At 45.5% G+C, this 19,477-nt stretch overlaps 1 protein-coding gene across 3 annotated transcripts in view; it reads right to left on the reverse strand.

The window, feature by feature from the left end:
* The window catches only part of zfhx3 (zinc finger homeobox 3), a 146,458-nt gene that overhangs the window by 78,542 nt on the left and 48,439 nt on the right, over positions 1-19,477 (reverse strand). For all 3 annotated transcript variants that reach the window (XM_036534782.1, XM_036534780.1, XM_036534781.1), the window contains exons 2-3: positions 11,389-14,509; positions 6,523-7,019 (exon numbers count right to left, since the gene is read on the reverse strand). In XM_036534782.1, the coding sequence (XP_036390675.1) occupies positions 6,523-7,019; positions 11,389-14,473 (3,582 nt within the window). In that variant the 5' untranslated portion in view covers positions 14,474-14,509. The remainder of the gene's footprint in view (positions 1-6,522; positions 7,020-11,388; positions 14,510-19,477) is intronic.

Genomic DNA, 19,477 nt, shown 5'->3' on the forward strand with positions numbered 1-19,477 from the left:
TGTCAGAAGTTTTATGACCTGCAGACCTACTGTTGAGTGAGGAAATAATCCACCAATCCACCAGTGCATAAACAACACACTTTTTTCCCTACAGAGAACTCTGAGATGACTTGGGTGGGGGGGTGGGGGTGCAGGAGGTGAGGGAAGAGGGCTTGGCCAAGGAGAATGTTTAGATTTTCAGGCTGAATGGATTAAAGATATTTAACCTTAAGCAGGGCTGGACACAGGACCACCCACTGGTCTGCAGTCTGTGTTGATTTGTTTTGTACGTGAAGGGTATTTGCCTTGTTTATTAATGTGAGGATGGAATGAAAAGAGAGGGAGGAGGAGGAGAGAGAGAGAGATATGGGTGAGTGATAAGGAGTCTTTGTAGCCACACCCTGGCTGTGAGAGTGCGTGAGGGCCTACACTGGGCCCGTTGGGCTGGACCAGCAGACACTGCCTTCATCCACCCACACAATCCAAACACAGACTCAGCTGCTCTGTATTGTATCCGCCCCTCCCTCGGCTGTATCTCCCTCTTTCTGCTGATCAGGCAGCAGATAATAGGATCAGAGACTTCCTCACACACCTGCAGGAGTGTACTTGCTTGCTCCTGCCCAGCTGCCCAACCAGCTCACAAATAAAAAAATCTAAGCAATCATTAAAACAATACCCAAGGAACTCAAACTCCCAGCTGACCCAGGCATGCACCAACTTTGCATTTAATTCATTCTGGCCCAGTGAAGGAGCTTTGTGTGTAAGCCCTACGTCTCTCTGCCCTCATTTAACTCGTGCAATCTAATATAGCAAAGGGAAAAAAAGGCTGCATGCCTTATTCAACACTGTGGGCCATGCACTACGCAAGTCCTGGTGCCAGACAGGAGCTGGTGTGCAGTGAAGTCATAACCAGGCCCTCTGGAGTGAGAGCTGGGACATTCCAATAGACTGGTGCAGTCAGAATCCCAGACACTGAACTCACACTCCTCCCAAACCCCTCCCCTGTGTTTCTGTATTGACTGATAGCACTGCTGACAAATCTCGTCATATTCATATCCACCGATTTCCTCCCCTACACCCGCTCTGGCTGCCCTCCACAGCTGTTTGAGCCTGTTAGGGTGCCATGGCCAGAGCTCACACTCCCTGCATCCTATTAAAAGGAGTGAATTTCAATGGCTGTCAGAGTAGTGTCAAGTGCAGAGAGGCCTTTCAGCACTTGCCAGTACAATATAATGTATTATAAAATATAATGCATAATATGTAAGGTAATGTATAATACACTATATGGGCAAAAGTATTCGGATGCCTGACCATTACATTGTAATGACATTGCATTCAAATACATATACTTTAATATGGAGTTGGTCCCCCATTTGCAGCTATAATGGCTTCCACTCTTCTTTGAAGGCTTTCCACAAGATTTGTTTCTGTGGGAATTTGTAGAGCATTTATGAGGTCAGGCACTGATGTTGGACGAGAAGGCCCGGCTCGCAATCTCCGTTCCAGTTCATCCCAAAGGTGCTCGATGGGGTTGAGGTCAGGGCTCTGTGCAGGCCAGTCAAGTTCTTCCACACCAAACTCATCAAACCATGTCTTTATAGTCCTTGCTTTGTGCACTGGGACACAGTCATGTTGGAATAGAAAAGGGCCTTCCCCAAACTGTTGCCACAAAGTTGGAAGCATAGCATTGTCCAAAATGTCTTGGTATGCTGAAGCATGCCCTTCACTGGAGATAAGGGGCCTAGCTCAAACCCTGAAAAACAGGTGTGGCCAAATACTTTTGTCCATATAGTGTATCACTTGCTTAGCACAATGCTTGCTCTACCTTATAGATCTTTTTATTTCAAATAAATGGGATTAATACTGTACTTTGAAAGAATTTTGTATTAAACTTATTACTTAACTGCTGGCCATAGCCATTGTAAGGGTCGAAGCTGCTGCTGACAACAGAGAGAGGTGTGCAGGTCAAATGAGTGGCAGCCGCAGTAAGACTGAAGTGTGTGGTTTATTAGCACAACAGTACCAGTAAACCAGCCCTGAGCTCTTCCCAGAACAACAGCAACTTTTCTCCCACCTGCACTATTACTTGATAACCATGATAATTAGACTGTCTAAACGAGTCTGTCTCATTTTCAGATTGACCGCCAACTGTCACTCTACAGATTGATGTCTGGTGGGATGTACCTACATAGTGTGGGTGTGGCTGATGTTCTGTCCACTGATGATGACTCGTTCAGACCACAGATGAAAGGAATTGCCATGACAATCCAGACAGCAGTTAAACGTTCCCTCATGACTTTAACTCTAAATTACAGTCCCATTTTATTTGATAATAAAAACAATCTTCCTGGAGCCAGTGCAACCGCTATTTATTTGTTAAGATTATCATCATTACTCTTATGATGATGGTCAGGAGGATGTAGGATGAATCATGATTATTATGATTGTTAATGCTAGAGGTCATGGTGATGGTATTTCTGTGTTGAAAACTTCTGTGGAAGGCCGGACCTTTGTTAAACTTCAACTAAAGGCCTTTTTGTGTGAAGACTAATCTCTTAATTGACATTACAGCTGTGTTACTGAGTTGTTCTGTGCAAAGCGAAGACACATTCTTTCTTCGCAGTCCAGTGATCCAGTTGGACTGCTCAACAGGAGAGCAGAGTGAGAAAAAGAGTTTTGTGTGTCCAAGTTAGTAAAGCTTTTTGCTGGATCATAGGGCAGGCTTGGATTCCTGTCAGCATGGAGTTAACATGAGACCTGTGAACACGTGACAGAGAGCTCTGTTCACAGGAGTCTGGGAGCCAGCACAGTGTGTGAGTTTGTACAGTTCTGTATGGGTTCAATCGAGCAGGACAGGGAGGGCGGGGGGGTTCTTGGGTAAAGATTCCCCATGTGATAGTGACGGCACTTTCTTCCCCACTCTCCACAGCCGAGCTGCATCTGGAGTGGATTTTGTGCGAGCAGACACTGAGGAACATGATTACATTCAGTTAACTGCACTCTAAACTGATTATGCATGTGCCAAGCTAATGGACTACATTTGCAAGAGGAAAAATAACATCCAATCAATCTCAATTACTGCAGACCGCACTGGCCCCCGAGACAAGGAAGGTAGCCAGCTAACCCCAGCGCTCCTCCTCTCCTGCAATCACTGCCCGTGAGTGCATCCTTGACCTGGCCTCCTGCCGTGCTGCCCGGAGAGACCAGCCAGGGCCTGGCCTACAAACATCCTTCCTGGTGACAGTGGCCAGGGTCTGACCTACCAATGTCTTGCCAGGACATAACAGTCAAGGTCTGACCTACTAATGCGCTGCCTGGAAAAAGCAGTCAGGGTGTAGGTTCTGTCTTTGAAGCAGAAGTGACAAAAACCATATGGGAAGCGTAGAGCCTCCATTTCACCTATGCACCAGTCTCTTCCTGGACCTTCACCCTCGATGACAAATTTCATATATGGATGACTGAGGGGCAAAAACACACGCAGGTCTAAGTTATACAACTTATTGTTTCACAAAGGTTCACCAAATCTAGCTAACTGTTAAGTCACAATACATTGCTGCCAAAAGTTCTTACCTTATAACATGTTCTTGCTACATTTACCTTTCTTTGATAGCAAAGTTTGATATGCACATTTAGCTAAACAGGTTATTAGCTCCCCTGCTAGCAATCTTCCTCCTACAATGCTACCTGATACTAACTGCTACTGTTACTTGTTGACGCAAAAGGCCATGCCATGGCTACCTTCCATTAGCTCAGATAATGAGTTGACTCTGCGTTTGAATATTTACTTCTTCGTTTTAGCTTTATCAATTATTGTGTAGTGGTGTGGTGTTAACTTCAACAGGTCCATGAGTCTGTGATTGTCCTTGATAAGCAAGATAATGAGGTAGGTAACCAAGCAACTCTACACTTTGACAGGATTTGAACTGAATTGTAGTCTGTCCCCTCTGCATTAGGCTTGAGGTGAGCAGTATGCTTGACAGCTACTTGAAAGACACCAGAGGATGTAGGCTTTTGCAGGAGAAGGGGATAAAATGTCACCCATGAGAAAAGGCATGGAGAAGTGGCATGGAGGTCCCAGCTGACTAAGCAGCCACTACCACCATGCTATGACGTAGTCCAGCCCCGTGTGGGGGACGAGGGACACCGGGGAGAGGCAGGTTCACTCACCCACTGTGGTCGGAACGAGACGCTTTTGCTTTCTGAGGGCTTTCGGAACATTCCGATACGTGGGCCAGTATTTTTAGAAAGCCCTAATATGGGCTGCATACCACAGACTCTCAAATTATCCCATCCAGCTCAGCCCTCAGTTTAAACCTTCCTTTTTAATTCCAGTAATTACAGGCTCCAGTTTATACGGAGCCATGCACACAAAGGGCCTGCTTAATGCAAGCCAGTCTGATTTGGGTGAAGTGTCCAAGGAGCTCCCACATCTTACAAGCTGTTTATGCTGACTTGATTTATTTTCATCCCAAAAGGTTTAAAAAAGTAGCAATTTACATCAAATTTCTTTTGGGCAAGAATAAATAAATATGATTTTTCTTTCCTTATTCACAGAATGCATGACATTTGCATCAGGCATGGTAGGCTGCTATAAGAGCTCTGTCCACGACTACGAATTCAACCAGACAAAGAAAATCTGTCACATCATGACAAGGCTCAACTCAGTGATCACCCACTAATCACATTCCTGGGTCATGAAATCTAGTCATGCTTTTGGTTGAGTTGTGAACATCTTTGTTTAGTGCATGCTGGTCTAAATTGATCATGAATACTTTCTTATGATGGCACCATTCTCAGGCCAAATGTTCAGGGTTATGTAGATGCTCCACATTCTTTATCGGCTCTACGTTTTGAAGAGTCAGTTTAAAGGAGCTTTAATGCTGATTATGACTGGCTGTGCTGTCATGACTGGACAACAGCACGTTCTCTGCTGAGTTGTAAAACTCTAGGTGAGAAGGTGCAGATGTTCTCATCTCACCTAGCTGTTCCATGGAAGTGAGAGAGAAACAGACACTGGTTTATGCAAACTGCCTGCACTTCTTTCCCTTTTTCTTGTGGCTTGTGGAATTATGAGATAACAGTGGTGTGTGTTCTGGTTAAATGTGAGGCAGTGCCGTTGGCAAGTGGGCACAGTGCCATGGCACAGTGGCAGAGGTTGGCACCAGTGGCACAGCAGATTTAAAACCTCAATCCCGCTGGCGCGGATGTGTGCTCAGCCTGGGGCACACTGAGGCTGCTCCGCTTCCTCAGGCAGGACAACTTGCCGCTGGGGTTGTGTTACATATCTTAATCATTGTGGTATTTGTAAATATCCCAGCTACATGTCTGGGCCTGAGCTATGAAAACAGTTAGAGCCCGACGCTGCTCTTTCTCCCGCTCCTAAGATGGGATGTCCGAATTACAAAATGACCATCAACAAAGACTTCTCTGCAAACTCCCTGCAGAATCCCTCTGGTGGGCCTTAATGGCTGAAGTGGGACCTGAACCTCACACCTTTCACTTTAATGGACTGCTGAAAAATGTACTCTTTGTGCTACAACATATTCTTTCAGTACAAAGAGCGTCCAAACAGGAAGTATGCGATAAAAACATTCATGGATTGCAGAAGCTTTTTAAAAAGGTGGCACGTTCAATCTGAGCATTAATGTCAACTCTTTTGGATATATTTTTAAATGTGTCTCTTCTATCACGGTTTTATAATGTGTTGAAATATGACTAAGCCTGCTTGTTTTTCACTCTGTCATTTATAATACTGTTTTCTAACATCAGATTTATTGCAAAAGGTACCAGAGAACTTTGCTCTTTTACAAGATGGTTATTAAACATTGTCAATGTCAAAATGTGTTAAGAATACAACATAGTCTTTGCATAAATAACTTTAAACCTATCTATTGTAGCATAACACTTAAACAAATCATGGTGGGTGTGAGAGTCCCCTGTGTGAAGCAATGCCAGTTTGGGTTAAACAGAGCACAGTCCAGCCGCAGACACTTGGATAGGTGGGTAAGTGGAATCAGGCCGGTTAGATTTATGGCCATTTGTTCAGGGAGTGTTCATCCATTGGCCATTATGGAATGATTAGGGGAGAAGGTGAAGCTCCAAGTCCAGCAAAAATCAATATGCCTGTCGAGAGCAATTCTGCCTTCCCGCTCCGAAGAGTATTAGCACAAAACCCTGTCTTTTCACACTTCTTCAGCCTCTGTCTTTCATTTCCCCTGCTGCCCCTCTCGCACACCTGTCTTCTCCCTCCCCTGTGCCATGCCTCACACTTTACCTGCACCTTCTTCTTTCAAGTCCCTTTACATATTACAAAACAGAGCCTTCAAACAGCATTGGTGGGGTGACAAAAGCAGGCAATGGAATGCTGCATCAGTCCTATGAATTTATTTGTTTGTTTCTTGTCCATGGAGTTTTATGCCTGGAGCAAGAGGATCCCACCGGAGGTATGTGACTGGGATCTTATCTGCAGATTATGTGTGGACAGCAGTTTTGATCCTGTATAAAGCAGTGAGAGGTGACAGGCAGACAGGGTGGGACACTCACCTTGTACAGCTTGAGGCTGGCCTCATGGCGGGAGTTGACTGTGTGTAGCCGCAGCTTCTCCAGGCTATTGGTGTAGTAGTCGCAGGCATTGCACTTGAGGTGGACAGGGTTTCCAATGGCTACACACTTGAGGCGCCACTCATTGCCCTTGCCCCCTTCCTTGATGTGTGCTACCAGCTGGTACTTCTGCACGTGCTTGTCGGTCTTGCAGTGTAACTGGAAGTTGGCCTTCAGCTGGGTGGTGTAGCGGCACAGCTTGCACTGGTGTGAGTCGCCCACCACAGCACGCCACTCTTCCTCAGGCAGGCTGCGCTCTGCACTCATGTGCAGACTCAGCATGTCCAGGTTGTCGGTAGTGAAGTGGTTGCACACAGCGCACTGGAACAGCTTAAGAGAGGGATCGCTTGTCTGAGACAGGCTCTCCCCCAGGGTCATCAGCTCCTCTGACACCAACTGCCCACCACCAGACCGCATGTCCAAGGGGATCTCTCCACCTACTGAGGATACAAGAACACAGGGCAGCATACACACACACACACACACACACACACACACACACACACACACACACATACATACATACATACATACACACACACACACACACACACACACACACGCACACACACACACACACACACACACACACAACATTATTTAGTTACTCCTTCAGTATGCTCTTCCACGTTCAATTCATGTTTTACATTAAACATAGCTTTTAGGGATTACTCTTATCTGGTTATCCATTATCTGGTTATCTATTTCATTTTATTTATTATTCAAGCTTTTCTAAACATTAGGGGTTATTTAGAGTTGCTGGGAGGGGGAGAGTGGGGCAAATGTCTCATTACTCACAGTTTCTGTGAACCACACTGAGCATGGGAAATTTCCTGAAAGGTATATCGTTAAATCTTCTGCAGAGAGCCATGTTAGTCTCTCCAGTCAAAGTGAATTTGTTCTTCAGTTCCAGTACCCCTCAGAGGCTAATGTACATGTGTGTATTTATGTACCTAATTTTATTAAACCAAGATTATCCTTTGAGCAGGGGAAAAAAGTTCAACTTTTCACAGGAGCAGAAACTCACTCTGCTACAGCACAGTACTCTTTCATTGCCTTGCACTAAATCAGATCCAGTAGATGTGAGTTACAAAGAAAAAAGGATAAATTTATTGTTATAAAATAGAGATGGTAAGATTCACCGATTCGCATCGGTAAATAAAATAAAAGTTCACAATGCAATTGCCCCGATTAAAAAAGCGTGCACCGGATACAATTTGGGATGAACTTGGGATGCATCATTTCTAACATCTTTGCATCGGTAAAATCTGATTTATTTATATATAATTATTAGTAGAGGCCCTATGCCTTTATTATTTAGAAATGTGACCAATAATTTGTGACCAATAATTTTATATTTAGATTGATTCCTCCTCTCTAAACTGTTTCTCAAGCACGCTCTCTCATCTCCACTACTGTCAGTGGCCAATTCTCATCAAGTCTCTCGGGGGAGTAACACAGATTATCATGGAGGAGGAAGAGCTACATGTTCCTCCAAATTACTACAAATCAAATGTTTGGCAACACTTTGGATTTTTCAAGGGAGACAGACAATTTAACAAAATGTGTAAAATATGCCGCTATAAAGTACACAGACAGCAAGACTAACTTTTTTAATTAATTCATGATTTGCTGTCTGCTTAAGAAGAACCAAAGAAATAAAATCAAACTGTCTGTACCATACTGAATTGCATAGCATCATATTCTTTTGCATTGCATCGTATCGCATTGAATCGCATTGTGTTGAATCAAATCATGTCAAATCGCACTGCATCGCAATAGGGGTGAATCATATCATATCGCATTAGTAGTTGCTTCATATGTATCTTTAATGTATTGGATCATTGTCAATGCATCGAGATGTGTTTCGCATCGGCCTCAGTGATGGAGATGCACATCCCTATTATAAAAGAACTAAAGAGTTCTCATACACACATCACTGTAAATCGACTCCAGTCTTGTTTAAGGAATAACAACACCTCTCCATTTGGCTAACAACTAACCCTATTAAACTAACCCTAATTAACCCTGCACTATACATATATGCAGGTTCTGGAGAAATAAATAAATATCTCCTAAAAGCAGAGTCAACACTACTACAAGGTACAAAGAGCATGGGGGAAAAGAGCAAAGAATAGCCTGGGAGTTTTTGCCTTTCCTTGCTGAGTTTTAATCTATCACTGCCCAGACTGCAAATGCTGGCTGACCCCACCCGGCTTTACACTAAATTAATTCCAGCAGCCTGCTTTTATTTATTACTGAGGCATGCAGGCCACAGTCAGACTTTTCTCCATTACCTGGTTTTTTACAGCCAGAGGAGGGAGACCTCAGCAAAACCCTTTGAAATCACTGGCGGCTCGACATCTCAACAGAGTGCCTTTCTCCTAGCCATGGACTCATCAAATAACAGAATCAAAAGGCAGTTCAAACTTCTCTTCACTAAATGGTTTAATGGATGTCTGTGAATCTGCTGTTTCCCGCTATCTGTAGACTTCATTATACACAGGCTCTTCAATATCATAATCCTAAGAGATTATGATTTAATTCAAGTCCTTTTCATTGCTGACGCAAAGGAAACAACAGCACAAAAATACGTACATTTCTCAGAACAATTACACTGAACGCCTGGATGCATCAATTCAAGTGTGTGAAAAAAATCTAGAAAAATGTATTCTGAAACACAAACCTGAAAGGGCTGCATGAAGAAGTCTTAACTGTATCTTGTGTGTTTGAGGTTTGGTGAAAATGCCAAAGATTAAACGTTCACTGGCTTTGCTGGATGTTCAAAGGACTCTTCCGAAGTGTTTCCCCATTGAAGCAGCACATTGGACAACAAAGCAAGGCAGAGCATACAATAGCTACTGCCTGAGAGCTCTGGCTCAAACTGCTCTGGTATAGTTCTGAGGATTAGGATTATGAAGAGACTAGGTGAGATTGTGTGGGTAGAATGTGTCATCTCTTTCTGCAAAGTAGTTTGAAACTGTGAATTCTGGGGCAAAGAAACTGGAAAAAAGAAGGGAAAAAGAACATCTGTGCCAGTGTGGGACAGGGGGAAAAGGGTGAGGGGAAAAATAAAAAGAGTACAGTATATTTGTTTCAAAAACGGAATTGTTCTGAAAACAAGTGATCACTTAGTGTGAGACTGTACATAACCAAGTGTGTGTCAGTCCTTGCTTCCATAGGGGCACGGGTGCATGCCTCTGTAACACCATAAGATCCATCAGCAGACTATATTCTCGTCAGCACTGCTCTACAACATCCTTATTAAATGTTCCTTAGCAGGAAAATGAACCAGATGGCAAAAAAGAAGAAAGAATTAGTCAGCGCAATCAATTCTTATTCATGTCTTTGAACTGGTGACAGTGTGAGACAAGTCTGTACAAACTTTGGGGTTGTAGCTGGCACGCAAAACACTCCGCGCTGCTGTGGAATTACCCTCACTGGGGCTTTTTCTCTCCTCCGTTTTGACCAAGATAAAATTTATAGCTCTAATTACAAAGTTAGATCTAGTTGCAGACTACAGCAGCATCTTGGGAATAATGACATGAAAGCGGTCATGTTCGGTGGAAGCCTTTAAGATTTGGTCATGTAGAACACTCCCACAGCCCTGGCTTCCTCACTCCTTTTGTGGGACAATAAGGTGACAGCTGCTGTGACCCAAATATTTTACCACACTGAAGAACTGAAGCACTGGATCGAGGTGCCAGGGGTAGTCTGTCACTGTGTATGTGTGTGTTAGTGTGTGTCTGTGTGTGTGAGAGAGAGGTGACTGAAATCAGGAGCAATCACCTCTAAAGACGTGCTACAAAGTAAAATCCCTTTTTTCCATCAGTCTAATGGGTGAGAAACACTTCAGCTATTTTTCCACCATCGTCCTTCACATGAACTGACACACAAACAGCTTGCTCAAGTGCAGGTACCACCAACCTTGTCTTTTTCCTTAAAAACACCTTTTCAGCACAGCTAAGGTGAGAGGTTGTCCTTTCATAATGGACTTTCTTTCCTTTTCCTTCACTGTAAAGTGTATTGATTATACTACACTTAACAGTTTGAACATCTATTCAGGACTGACTCCAAAAGCGGTTCTTTTAGAGATGGGGGGAGGGGGGCAGAGGAGTAACTCAGATTAATAAAGGCAGGTTGTCACACAGAAAATGAACTGAAGTTTTTTACTAGGTAAAGTAAAACAGTGAGGCATGGTGAACTTGTGCTCCTATGCTGTCCTATTTGAAGTGTCTTCATAGTGGGGGCAGAGCCTCCCTTTCCCTCTTTCTCTTGCTGGCAACAAAAGAAACTGTGTCGAGTTCAGCAGGGCAGGTGTGCCCTGGGGCAGCGAGCAAGGAGAGAGAGCTGGCATCTCTGCCAAAAATGAGAGTGACAGCAAGAAAGAAGGGGAGAGAAAACACTAACCCCTTCTTGATTTATCAACCCTTTGCTTTCCAAAAAAAGAGCATGGACAGGGGGACAGCCATGTTACCAGGGGAAAGGGGGCACTGTGTGGTAGTACTTAAAGTAGTTTAAAAGGTGGGATCTAGTCTTAAAGCCTCTGTTTCTTCATGTGAATGAGTTTTAGCACAGTTTTCACTGTTTATTTGCTGACTGAAGACAAATGGCTGGTGTTTTGTGTGCTCTATCATTTAGAATACAAGCTTATACTGCATTGTATTTAAAAAACATTAGATAAAAAATGTTAGATTTTCACTAGGGTGGGCAATCTGTAGTCTGGGGGACCTGTAAAAGCTAGTTTCAGGCTGAAAAGGAGGGGAAAAACGGCTAGCACTGCTGCCCTAAGTAACATAGTTATCTTACCTAGTGTAGGGGCCAATGCAGCCATGTTGGGGTCCAGGTGGAATCCACCTAATAAGAACTGGGTGTCGGGAACAGAGGGGTCCATCTTGAGGCCTGGAGGCAGGCTCATGTTCTGGGTCAGGTAGTACTGGTAGAGCTCAGCCTCAGAGGGCGAGGGCAGGCCTCCCAGGCCCAGGCGGCCATGCTGCATCTGCGTCACGTTCTGCTGGAGCAGCATCATGTTGTGCATGTGCTTCTCACTGGTCATGTGGATCCTGAGGTTCCGGGCAACATTGGTCTCGTAGTCGCATACCTCACAGCGCCACGTGGGCTTGCTTTTTGGCTTAGTGGGTGAGGGGGCCCCACAGGCACCACTCACATGGGCAGTGGACTGGGCAGAGTGGTGGTGGTGGTGGTGGTGGTGGTGGTGGTGGTGGGTAGGGTGGTGAGCAGTGGCCTGCGTGCCTGAAGGGACGGTCACCACACTGCTTGGAGCATGTCCAAACACCTGCTCTCCTGTGGGGGCAATAGAACTGCCGTTCTGCAGAGTCTGCATGTTGTTGAGGTGCTTGTCAGACTGCATGTGGATGCTGAGATTGCCCTTGGTGGTGGTGGAGTAGTTGCAGACCTCGCAGCGGAAGGGCTTGTAGCCGCAGGTGTAGCTCTCTCCCCGTGCCAAGCGGGGGTGGCTCTGGCCATTGCTGCAGTAGACACAAGAGCCCCCGGAGTCGGGGTGCTTCTCCTTCATGTGGGCCTCTAGGGTCTGCTGGTACTTGTAGTGCCAGTTGCACTTGGGACACTTGAGCGTCTTGCAGGAGTTGCGTGAATGCATCATGGTCATGTGGCCGCCCAGGGAGCGGGAGGACCCCAGCACAGTGTCACACTTGGGGCACTCTACCCCGCTGCTCCCAGCGACATGGCTCTGGGGACACTCGCCAACACCTGCCAGGTCACAGGGGGTCCCGGGGTATGAGTGGCCATGCGCGTGGGGCGAGGGGTGCAGGTGGTGGTGGTGGAGGTGGTGATGGTGCAGGAGAGCCCCACTGTCCTCCTCTCCCTCAGCTGGGCTTTCATTTGGTTCAGGAGCTGTGGCACTATCTCGATTGGCACTTTCATCAGCGGCAGCATCGGAGGCCAGAGGGGAGGAAGCAGTGGCGGGTGGGCAGGCCGTCCCGTCATCTTCGCCCCCTCTGCCGGCAACTGCTGTCATTGCCGCGGGGAGAGCGGGCCCCTGGCAGTTAAAGCTCAGAGGGAGCTCTGAGGTCCTCCCCCCACCATCTGCAGCAGCCCCAGCTTCTGACACCCTGACAGAGGAAGAGGAAGTCGAGGCAGGGTTTTTGCTGCTGTGCATGGGGCTAGCTGCAGGGGGGCAGGCGGAAGGCTGGAGAGCGCTACTAGGCATTAATAAAGGAGATTTGGAAATGCTTTGGTTTGAGACAGCCAGTTCCCCCCCTTCTCCGCTGCTGCTGCTACTGCTGCCACAGGCCACTGCAGTGCCTTCTTCCTCTTCCTCATCTTCTACTTCTTCTTCTAATAGTTCCTCATCTTCCTCTGACCCCAGCTCTGAGCCAGGTATCAGTTCTTTGCCTGCCCTCACCTCCCTCTTCACACCTTCTCTCCTGTGAGCCCCCTCTTTTCCAGCAGGCCCCTCTGTTCTCCTTCCCTGCTCAGGCTGGGCACTGGAGTCTTTGGCAGGGCCTGGGACTGAGGTAAGCAAGGGCGGCTTGGGGCTGCCAAGCCCTCCCAGTGTAAGGAGGGAGCCTAACGGGACTTGCTGGGGGCCAGACTCAGAGTCTTTGTTAAGGAGGGCCCCGTTTCCCCCACCACCGCCACTCCCCGACTCTAAGTGGACTCCGCTGAAGGTGCCATAAAAGCTCTGCCCGGAGCTAAGGGGCACCAGCGTGGGCGGCATGGCGGAGCTCTTGTTTTTTGGTTCCAGGAAGCTGATGAGGGGCTCTTTGTCCTTCCCAATGCCCTGGATGATGGCAGAGGCGTGCTTGTGTCCCAGCAGCTGACGCTCCTCCTCACTCAGGGTCATGCGGTGGTCATGCACGGCGTGGGTGGCAAAGGAGCGCGCATAGCCGAAGGACAACTTGCACAGGAAACACATGAGGATGGGCTTGCCCTTGCCATAAAGGGCCAGTCCATCGAATTTGGAAAAATCCACATTGTTGGGAACATCTTTGGATACGCAGGACTTCTTGGCAGACCCGTCGCTGTTCAGGTAATCCTTGTTGCTTTTGTGCCGCACATCGAAAACGCGAAAACTGTGCAGGACAGGACTCAGGCCTGTCATGGTTGAGGTATTGGGGAAACCTTGGTCTGAAGAGCCGAACCACTTCCCGAAGGACGAGGCTATGTGGAACGTGTTGATGATCTGAGGGTAGACCGGGGGAGAGGACCCGGCAGGTTCGCCCGGCTTCCCCGTGCTGGGGAGGGAATTTGTGGGGAGCAGGCCGGGCGCCATGCCCCCACCACTTTGGATCAGCTGGCTGAGGCTCTCCACAATGTAGGCTGAGCCATCAGGCTGGTAGACGATCTCTCCAGCCAGGTTCTCCACATCACTGGTCTCTTCCTCTTCCTCCTCCTCTCCTTCCTCGCTCCCACTCTCCATGATCCCTCTCCGTCGTGCCTGCTGCTGGCGCAGGAGAGTTGGCATGCTCCCTCCTCCTAAAGCCATCGGCACTCCAGGAAAGGGCTGCAGACTTGGGAAACAGCTGTCAATCTCCATTTCATCCAAGTCATCCAATTCTTCATCCTCCTCCTCCCCACAGCTGCCCCCTTCCTCCTCTACCTCCTCCTCTAACCCCTTTCCTCTCGTCCGCCTCTGCCTGGAGGCTGAGCTGTCACTGGGGGCGGAGGGCGGGGTCCGGGTCTGCTGCTGATCTCTTACACCCTCTCTAGGCGTGCTGAGGGCCTGGAGCTGGGAGGGGTAGGGTACAGACAGTGACAGGGGCTCTAGGGAAGGGGGCTGGCTGCTGAGAGGGACCTGTCCGTTAGAGTGATCGTTCCAGGGCTGTGGAGGTTGCTGTTGTTGTTGGGACGTGGTGGCGGCGGCGAGCCCATCGTCTGTCCCAGAAACCACGGGAGACTCACAGCTTTCCATGCTGATGCCTACATGAGGCGTTCATCGCATCCAGGCCTGGAAGTGAGAAAGAGAGGGAGACAGGAGGTTAGCGTAATGCGTATTAAAGGACCAGTTTAATTCAAGAAATAAATAGGGCACTCTCAAATCACACAAACCTACAGTCATTTTTGAACCCTTTCTTTGATTCATTTTAGAATGATCATTGGCATCTTGACATTAACCATTTCCTTAAATATTGACATTCAAACCAGAGATTAGAAACAAATTGATGAATAGAGCTTCTGTCAACAGAAATCACAGAACAGGCCTAATGTATCCTGCATCGAGTTTGAGACCAAATTAAGCTCTACTTGAAAGTAGCAGACTGAAGTAATACTGAATCTTATATGGTGAACATTACACAAGCAATGTTTTCAGACACTATGCTATGCTGTGTCCCAAATGATTAAAACATTCTCTGCCTCCCCGTATTTATTTTTATTTACTTATTTACCTAGGGATGCCAGTTACAGGCACGGTAAGACACTCTGCCTGCCCCACTCACCCTTCACTCTACATCAGCTGACAATGTCTGTACACTAGGTGTGAGACAGAAGTCTGAGATCTCATCAAGGAAACAACAGAGTGCTCATTATTTTAAATTATGTGCTGAAACACAATACCTCACACAAGCACTAATAATCCATTTAAGATTCATATTCCTGCCATATTGGGAATTACCCATCTTTCATCTTCACCTTGCAAACACCTCTAATCTTATGTTTTCTCAACACTACATACATCTTTTTCCAGTTAATATTTGGCTGAAAAACATTTTTTAAAATAAAGAAAAATATGTATGTGAAACATTTAAATGCCTCTGCAATTGAATTGAACATTAGTATAGATAAGTACCAACACTTTCCACTACACCACTTTAGGCTTCACTCCTCCATTTCTATGTATGCTAAAAATGCAGAGGAATAAATTACTGCGGTTACAGAACTCTTTTTCCTACCGCTCCCTACATTGCATTGCTGAACGCATTACCCCCAATTGTTTGTATGTGCATATAAACACACCAGAGAAGAACCAAAAGGATGAAGGAAATAAAGCCATAATCTGACAATATAGCAGCTGGGCTGAGACTCAAATGCAGCTGTGTTTGGATCCTGGAATCCAACAGTTTCTGTAGTTAGCAGTGTTTCAAACACTCCTATTATCCTCCGCCCCTAAAATAATAAATGGGAGCTCTGCTTTCTGGCTAGCAGCGCCCCAAGCTCCAAAAAGCCCCAGTGCAGGCTGCAATATAGAATAACAAGGAGATAAAATGATGGTGAGAGATACTGCTGAGCTAATAATTTCATTAAAGGGATGCAGGCAACATTGATTAAGGGGGGTGACGGGACTGAAACCAATAACTCTGGGCTGGCCTTTAACCTTGGATGCTGAATATTACATGAGCAAAGTTTCCCGGCACTGTGCTGCGCTGTGTCCCAGCTATTTAACACATTCGCTGCCTCTATTTGATTTATTTAGTTATTTACCTAGTGATGCAAATTTCAGGCACGGTCAGGCACCTCACTCTCTTTAAATCAGCAGGGAGGGTTGAGAGAAGGTCCGCCTTTGAGCATGCTTGAACACCCCCCATCCCCCATCACACACGCACACACACACACACACACACATATATGCACACACACACACAAGCACAGACGCACACACACGCACACGCACATGCACAAACGGAATCATAAAATCCTTCTATTTTTCCTATCATCTGTCTTCACCTTTTATTTCTCTATTTACTAATTATGAGTCAAGTATATTCTGAACATAATTTTGTTATCAAGCATATTGTCAGCACAAACTTTGATAAGGATTTTGATAAGGAGTGTAAATTGGTCAACAGCCCATGTTGTGAATGGTTGAAAACCATTCAGGTAAGAGACATTAATTAATGAAGATGTCAGCCATTTTGTGCTTGTATATTGCATAGCTCATGATTTGCAATGGACATACCCTTAAGTCATTGCCCAAAAGGCAAAACTGGGGATATAAAGAAGGTCATGGCATTAACAAGGTTACTTAATTATACATTATTCAAAAATACTGTGATACAATGCTAACAGATGAGGCTCATCTGTATTTAAAGTTGGTATTCATTCTTAATGTTGTACTTATTGGAAACACTGGTTTGAACCACACAGCTGCAACCATCACTGTGTGCAAAATGACTGGAAGAGACAGCAGAGGGAGATGAACAGAAATGCAGAATGTGAAAGAATTTTAGCCACCTGCTTGGCAGATGAAGTGAAGAAACATTCCACTCTTCTAAAGATGGTTTTCTAATGGAGCCATGAGTGAATGCTCAAAATTTTGCTCCATGTTTTTACTCTGCCATTTGACTGTGCAAAACTGTAGAAGCCAGGCAATCTGAAACAGTAACAATATCTTAAAACTATTCATGTTGTGTGTGGTTTTTACCCAGAAATGCAAAATTCCACTGACCCTGACCCTTCCCGTGAACAATGCACCCACTTGGTAGTCTGTTAAAAGAAATGAACTATGGCAAAAGAGCCGTGGAGGGCAAAGATAAACTGGGCTTTGTAGCTCAGACCATCCAAAGAAGTTTTCCTAGCTGAATTATAAATCATAAATTTTCTTGTAAAAACTAGTCTATGTAGGAGGGCACATAGGCTGAAGTAGTGTGTGAGTTGCTCAGTTTCCACCAGAATCTAACAGAGTCACATAAAGCATTTTAACATCAGAGCTGTTCAATTAGACTCAACCATGAATTTTTTTTTAAAAAAAGTGCAAGCTAGTGGGCCAAAAGATTTTGCATGCATTAACAAAAACTCTACCTATCACAGTGTTTTCTTTCATTCTTTCATCTCATTTTCTCATCAATCTCGTCTCGTGTTCTGAAACACAGATTAGGTACATTCCATATCACTAAGAAGATATACAAATGCAAATTGATTTAAAATACACTTACATCACAATTATCATCAACTTTATTTTTTTTCCATATTGTCTGCAGTTTCACATATCTCTGAAGACTGAAATTTTCTCCATCACTACATATCAGAATCTTTACTGCCACATGAAAAGCATACAGTATGCAATACTCAGTGGTCTTCACTGTTGCTCCAATGTTCAGAACAAACAGTAAGGCTCCCATCCTTCCCTTGTTATTGACTATGCTACAAGGCTTGCAGAAAAAGAAAAAAAAAACAACGGAAACAACAGGGAGAAAGCCAAACACAGCCAAAAACAAGCCCACACCAACAACAGGAGATACTCTCAGTGAAGAGACGGAAGGAGTCCAGAACTATGGGAGTAAACAAGGACTCAAGAACTTGCCAGAGATGGGCACTTCTGAGATGGGGAAATGTAAATAGTCTTGTACTCTCTAGAAAGGCCCCACACTCACTGCAGAAGATAACTATCCGTATAGCCTGTATTCACATCTCTCCTTAGAGGAATGTTGTGCTTGAGGCAGGAGCCAGTCTCACATGTGATCCCATGCAAAAACAAAGCACCTCGGTCTTAATGTGACCAGACAGATGACAATCTCCCTGCTCTACTGTACCTTTGCAGCATGGTATTCATTCCCCATCTTCCTCAGAGCAGAGCCATGTTATTATACCTAGACAGACAGCACAGCGTCTCAGGGAATGCCATGAGTCAGAGGAGGAGACAAGGTACAATTCTCACTCACAACTGAAGAGACCACAAAAGCTAGTTCCTCTTTTCAATATGTAACAGAGGACAACAGAGAAAAAACAATACCTCACACATTGCCCTATTTGAAAAGCTGATTAGATTGTGATTGATAAAAAAAAATCAGAATGAACACAGACAGAGAGTGTCTGGCTGTCATTTGGAGTGGACCAAAAATGAAATAAGTTTTTATTTATGGGCCCATTCATTAACTGGGATTTGCCAGTGGACTGAGTAGGGAATTGAAGCCTAGGAACCCATCTCATTATCAGCATGCAGCATCACCTGCCTTGCGGCTCCCAGAGGACCAGGGCTCTCTGAAGTCTCCTGGGGAATTAACCCTCGCGTAGGCCCAGCTGGGAACCCCATAGGGTGTGTCCTCTACCTCTCTCCTCCTTTCCCCCAAACACTATTCTGAGACAGAGGGGGTTGGAGGCAGTACCTAGCTCCCCACCACAGCTACCTCTCGCCTGTCACATTGACCTCTTGTTGTGAAGCTTCTCTGGCTTTACGAAATGCAGCCATCATGGAGCCTGGCCACTGAAGGGTTAGTGTGCTTATTGAAAAATCAATGGCGCAAATGCTAAGCAAGTTACAGGAAAACGTGGGAAGGAAGGGTTCCTATTGATAAAGCAGAGGGCCTTTGATGTTGCACAGGGGACGTGTTTATTGATAGAAAAACCATTGTACTCCTCAGGCGAAGCGAAAGGGTTTGCCTGCAAAGCTGTTCCAATTAACTGTGAATGTATATATACATTTTCTCCTTTACCCTTAAACCATTTTAATTCCAAGCTAGGCCTTTTATTTCTACTAATCTTTGGTTCTTAGATTGTACTATGTCACAAGCATTGTCTATAGAGCAGAACAGTAATGAACAAGGCTCCTGCAGCTATCACCAGAAGGGTGCCCCATTTCCTTCTCTGAGAAATATTTCCTTACCTGGGCTAGCCATTCCACTCTCAGCCCAAAACTGTTTCAGGTTTGGTATTCAGCCACAGAGAAGCGTATTAACTTCAAAGTAGTGTGATTCTTCAGCCACTCAAGAGCGCTTTTAGAAACACAAAACATGTCTTGTCAAGGCATTGAAATGTGCCGTACATGACCCCAATTTGATACAAAGAGCTCACATTCATTCATTCAAAATTTAACACCGAGCCAGTGACTGACCTCCACACACTTCCTGCAGGTCCACTGCTGTTTCTCTTAAAATGCTCAGTAAGAATTGATATTGGTGAAGACAAGAGAGCAACAACAAACAGCTGCATCTGCTGTAACCTCAGCTGTGATCTCCTTCTCCTGACCGCTTAATACAAGCTC

This window comes from Megalops cyprinoides, chromosome 8 (genome assembly GCF_013368585.1).
Source record: "Megalops cyprinoides isolate fMegCyp1 chromosome 8, fMegCyp1.pri, whole genome shotgun sequence".
In the NCBI taxonomy this organism is placed as follows: Eukaryota; Metazoa; Chordata; class Actinopteri; order Elopiformes; family Megalopidae; genus Megalops; species Megalops cyprinoides.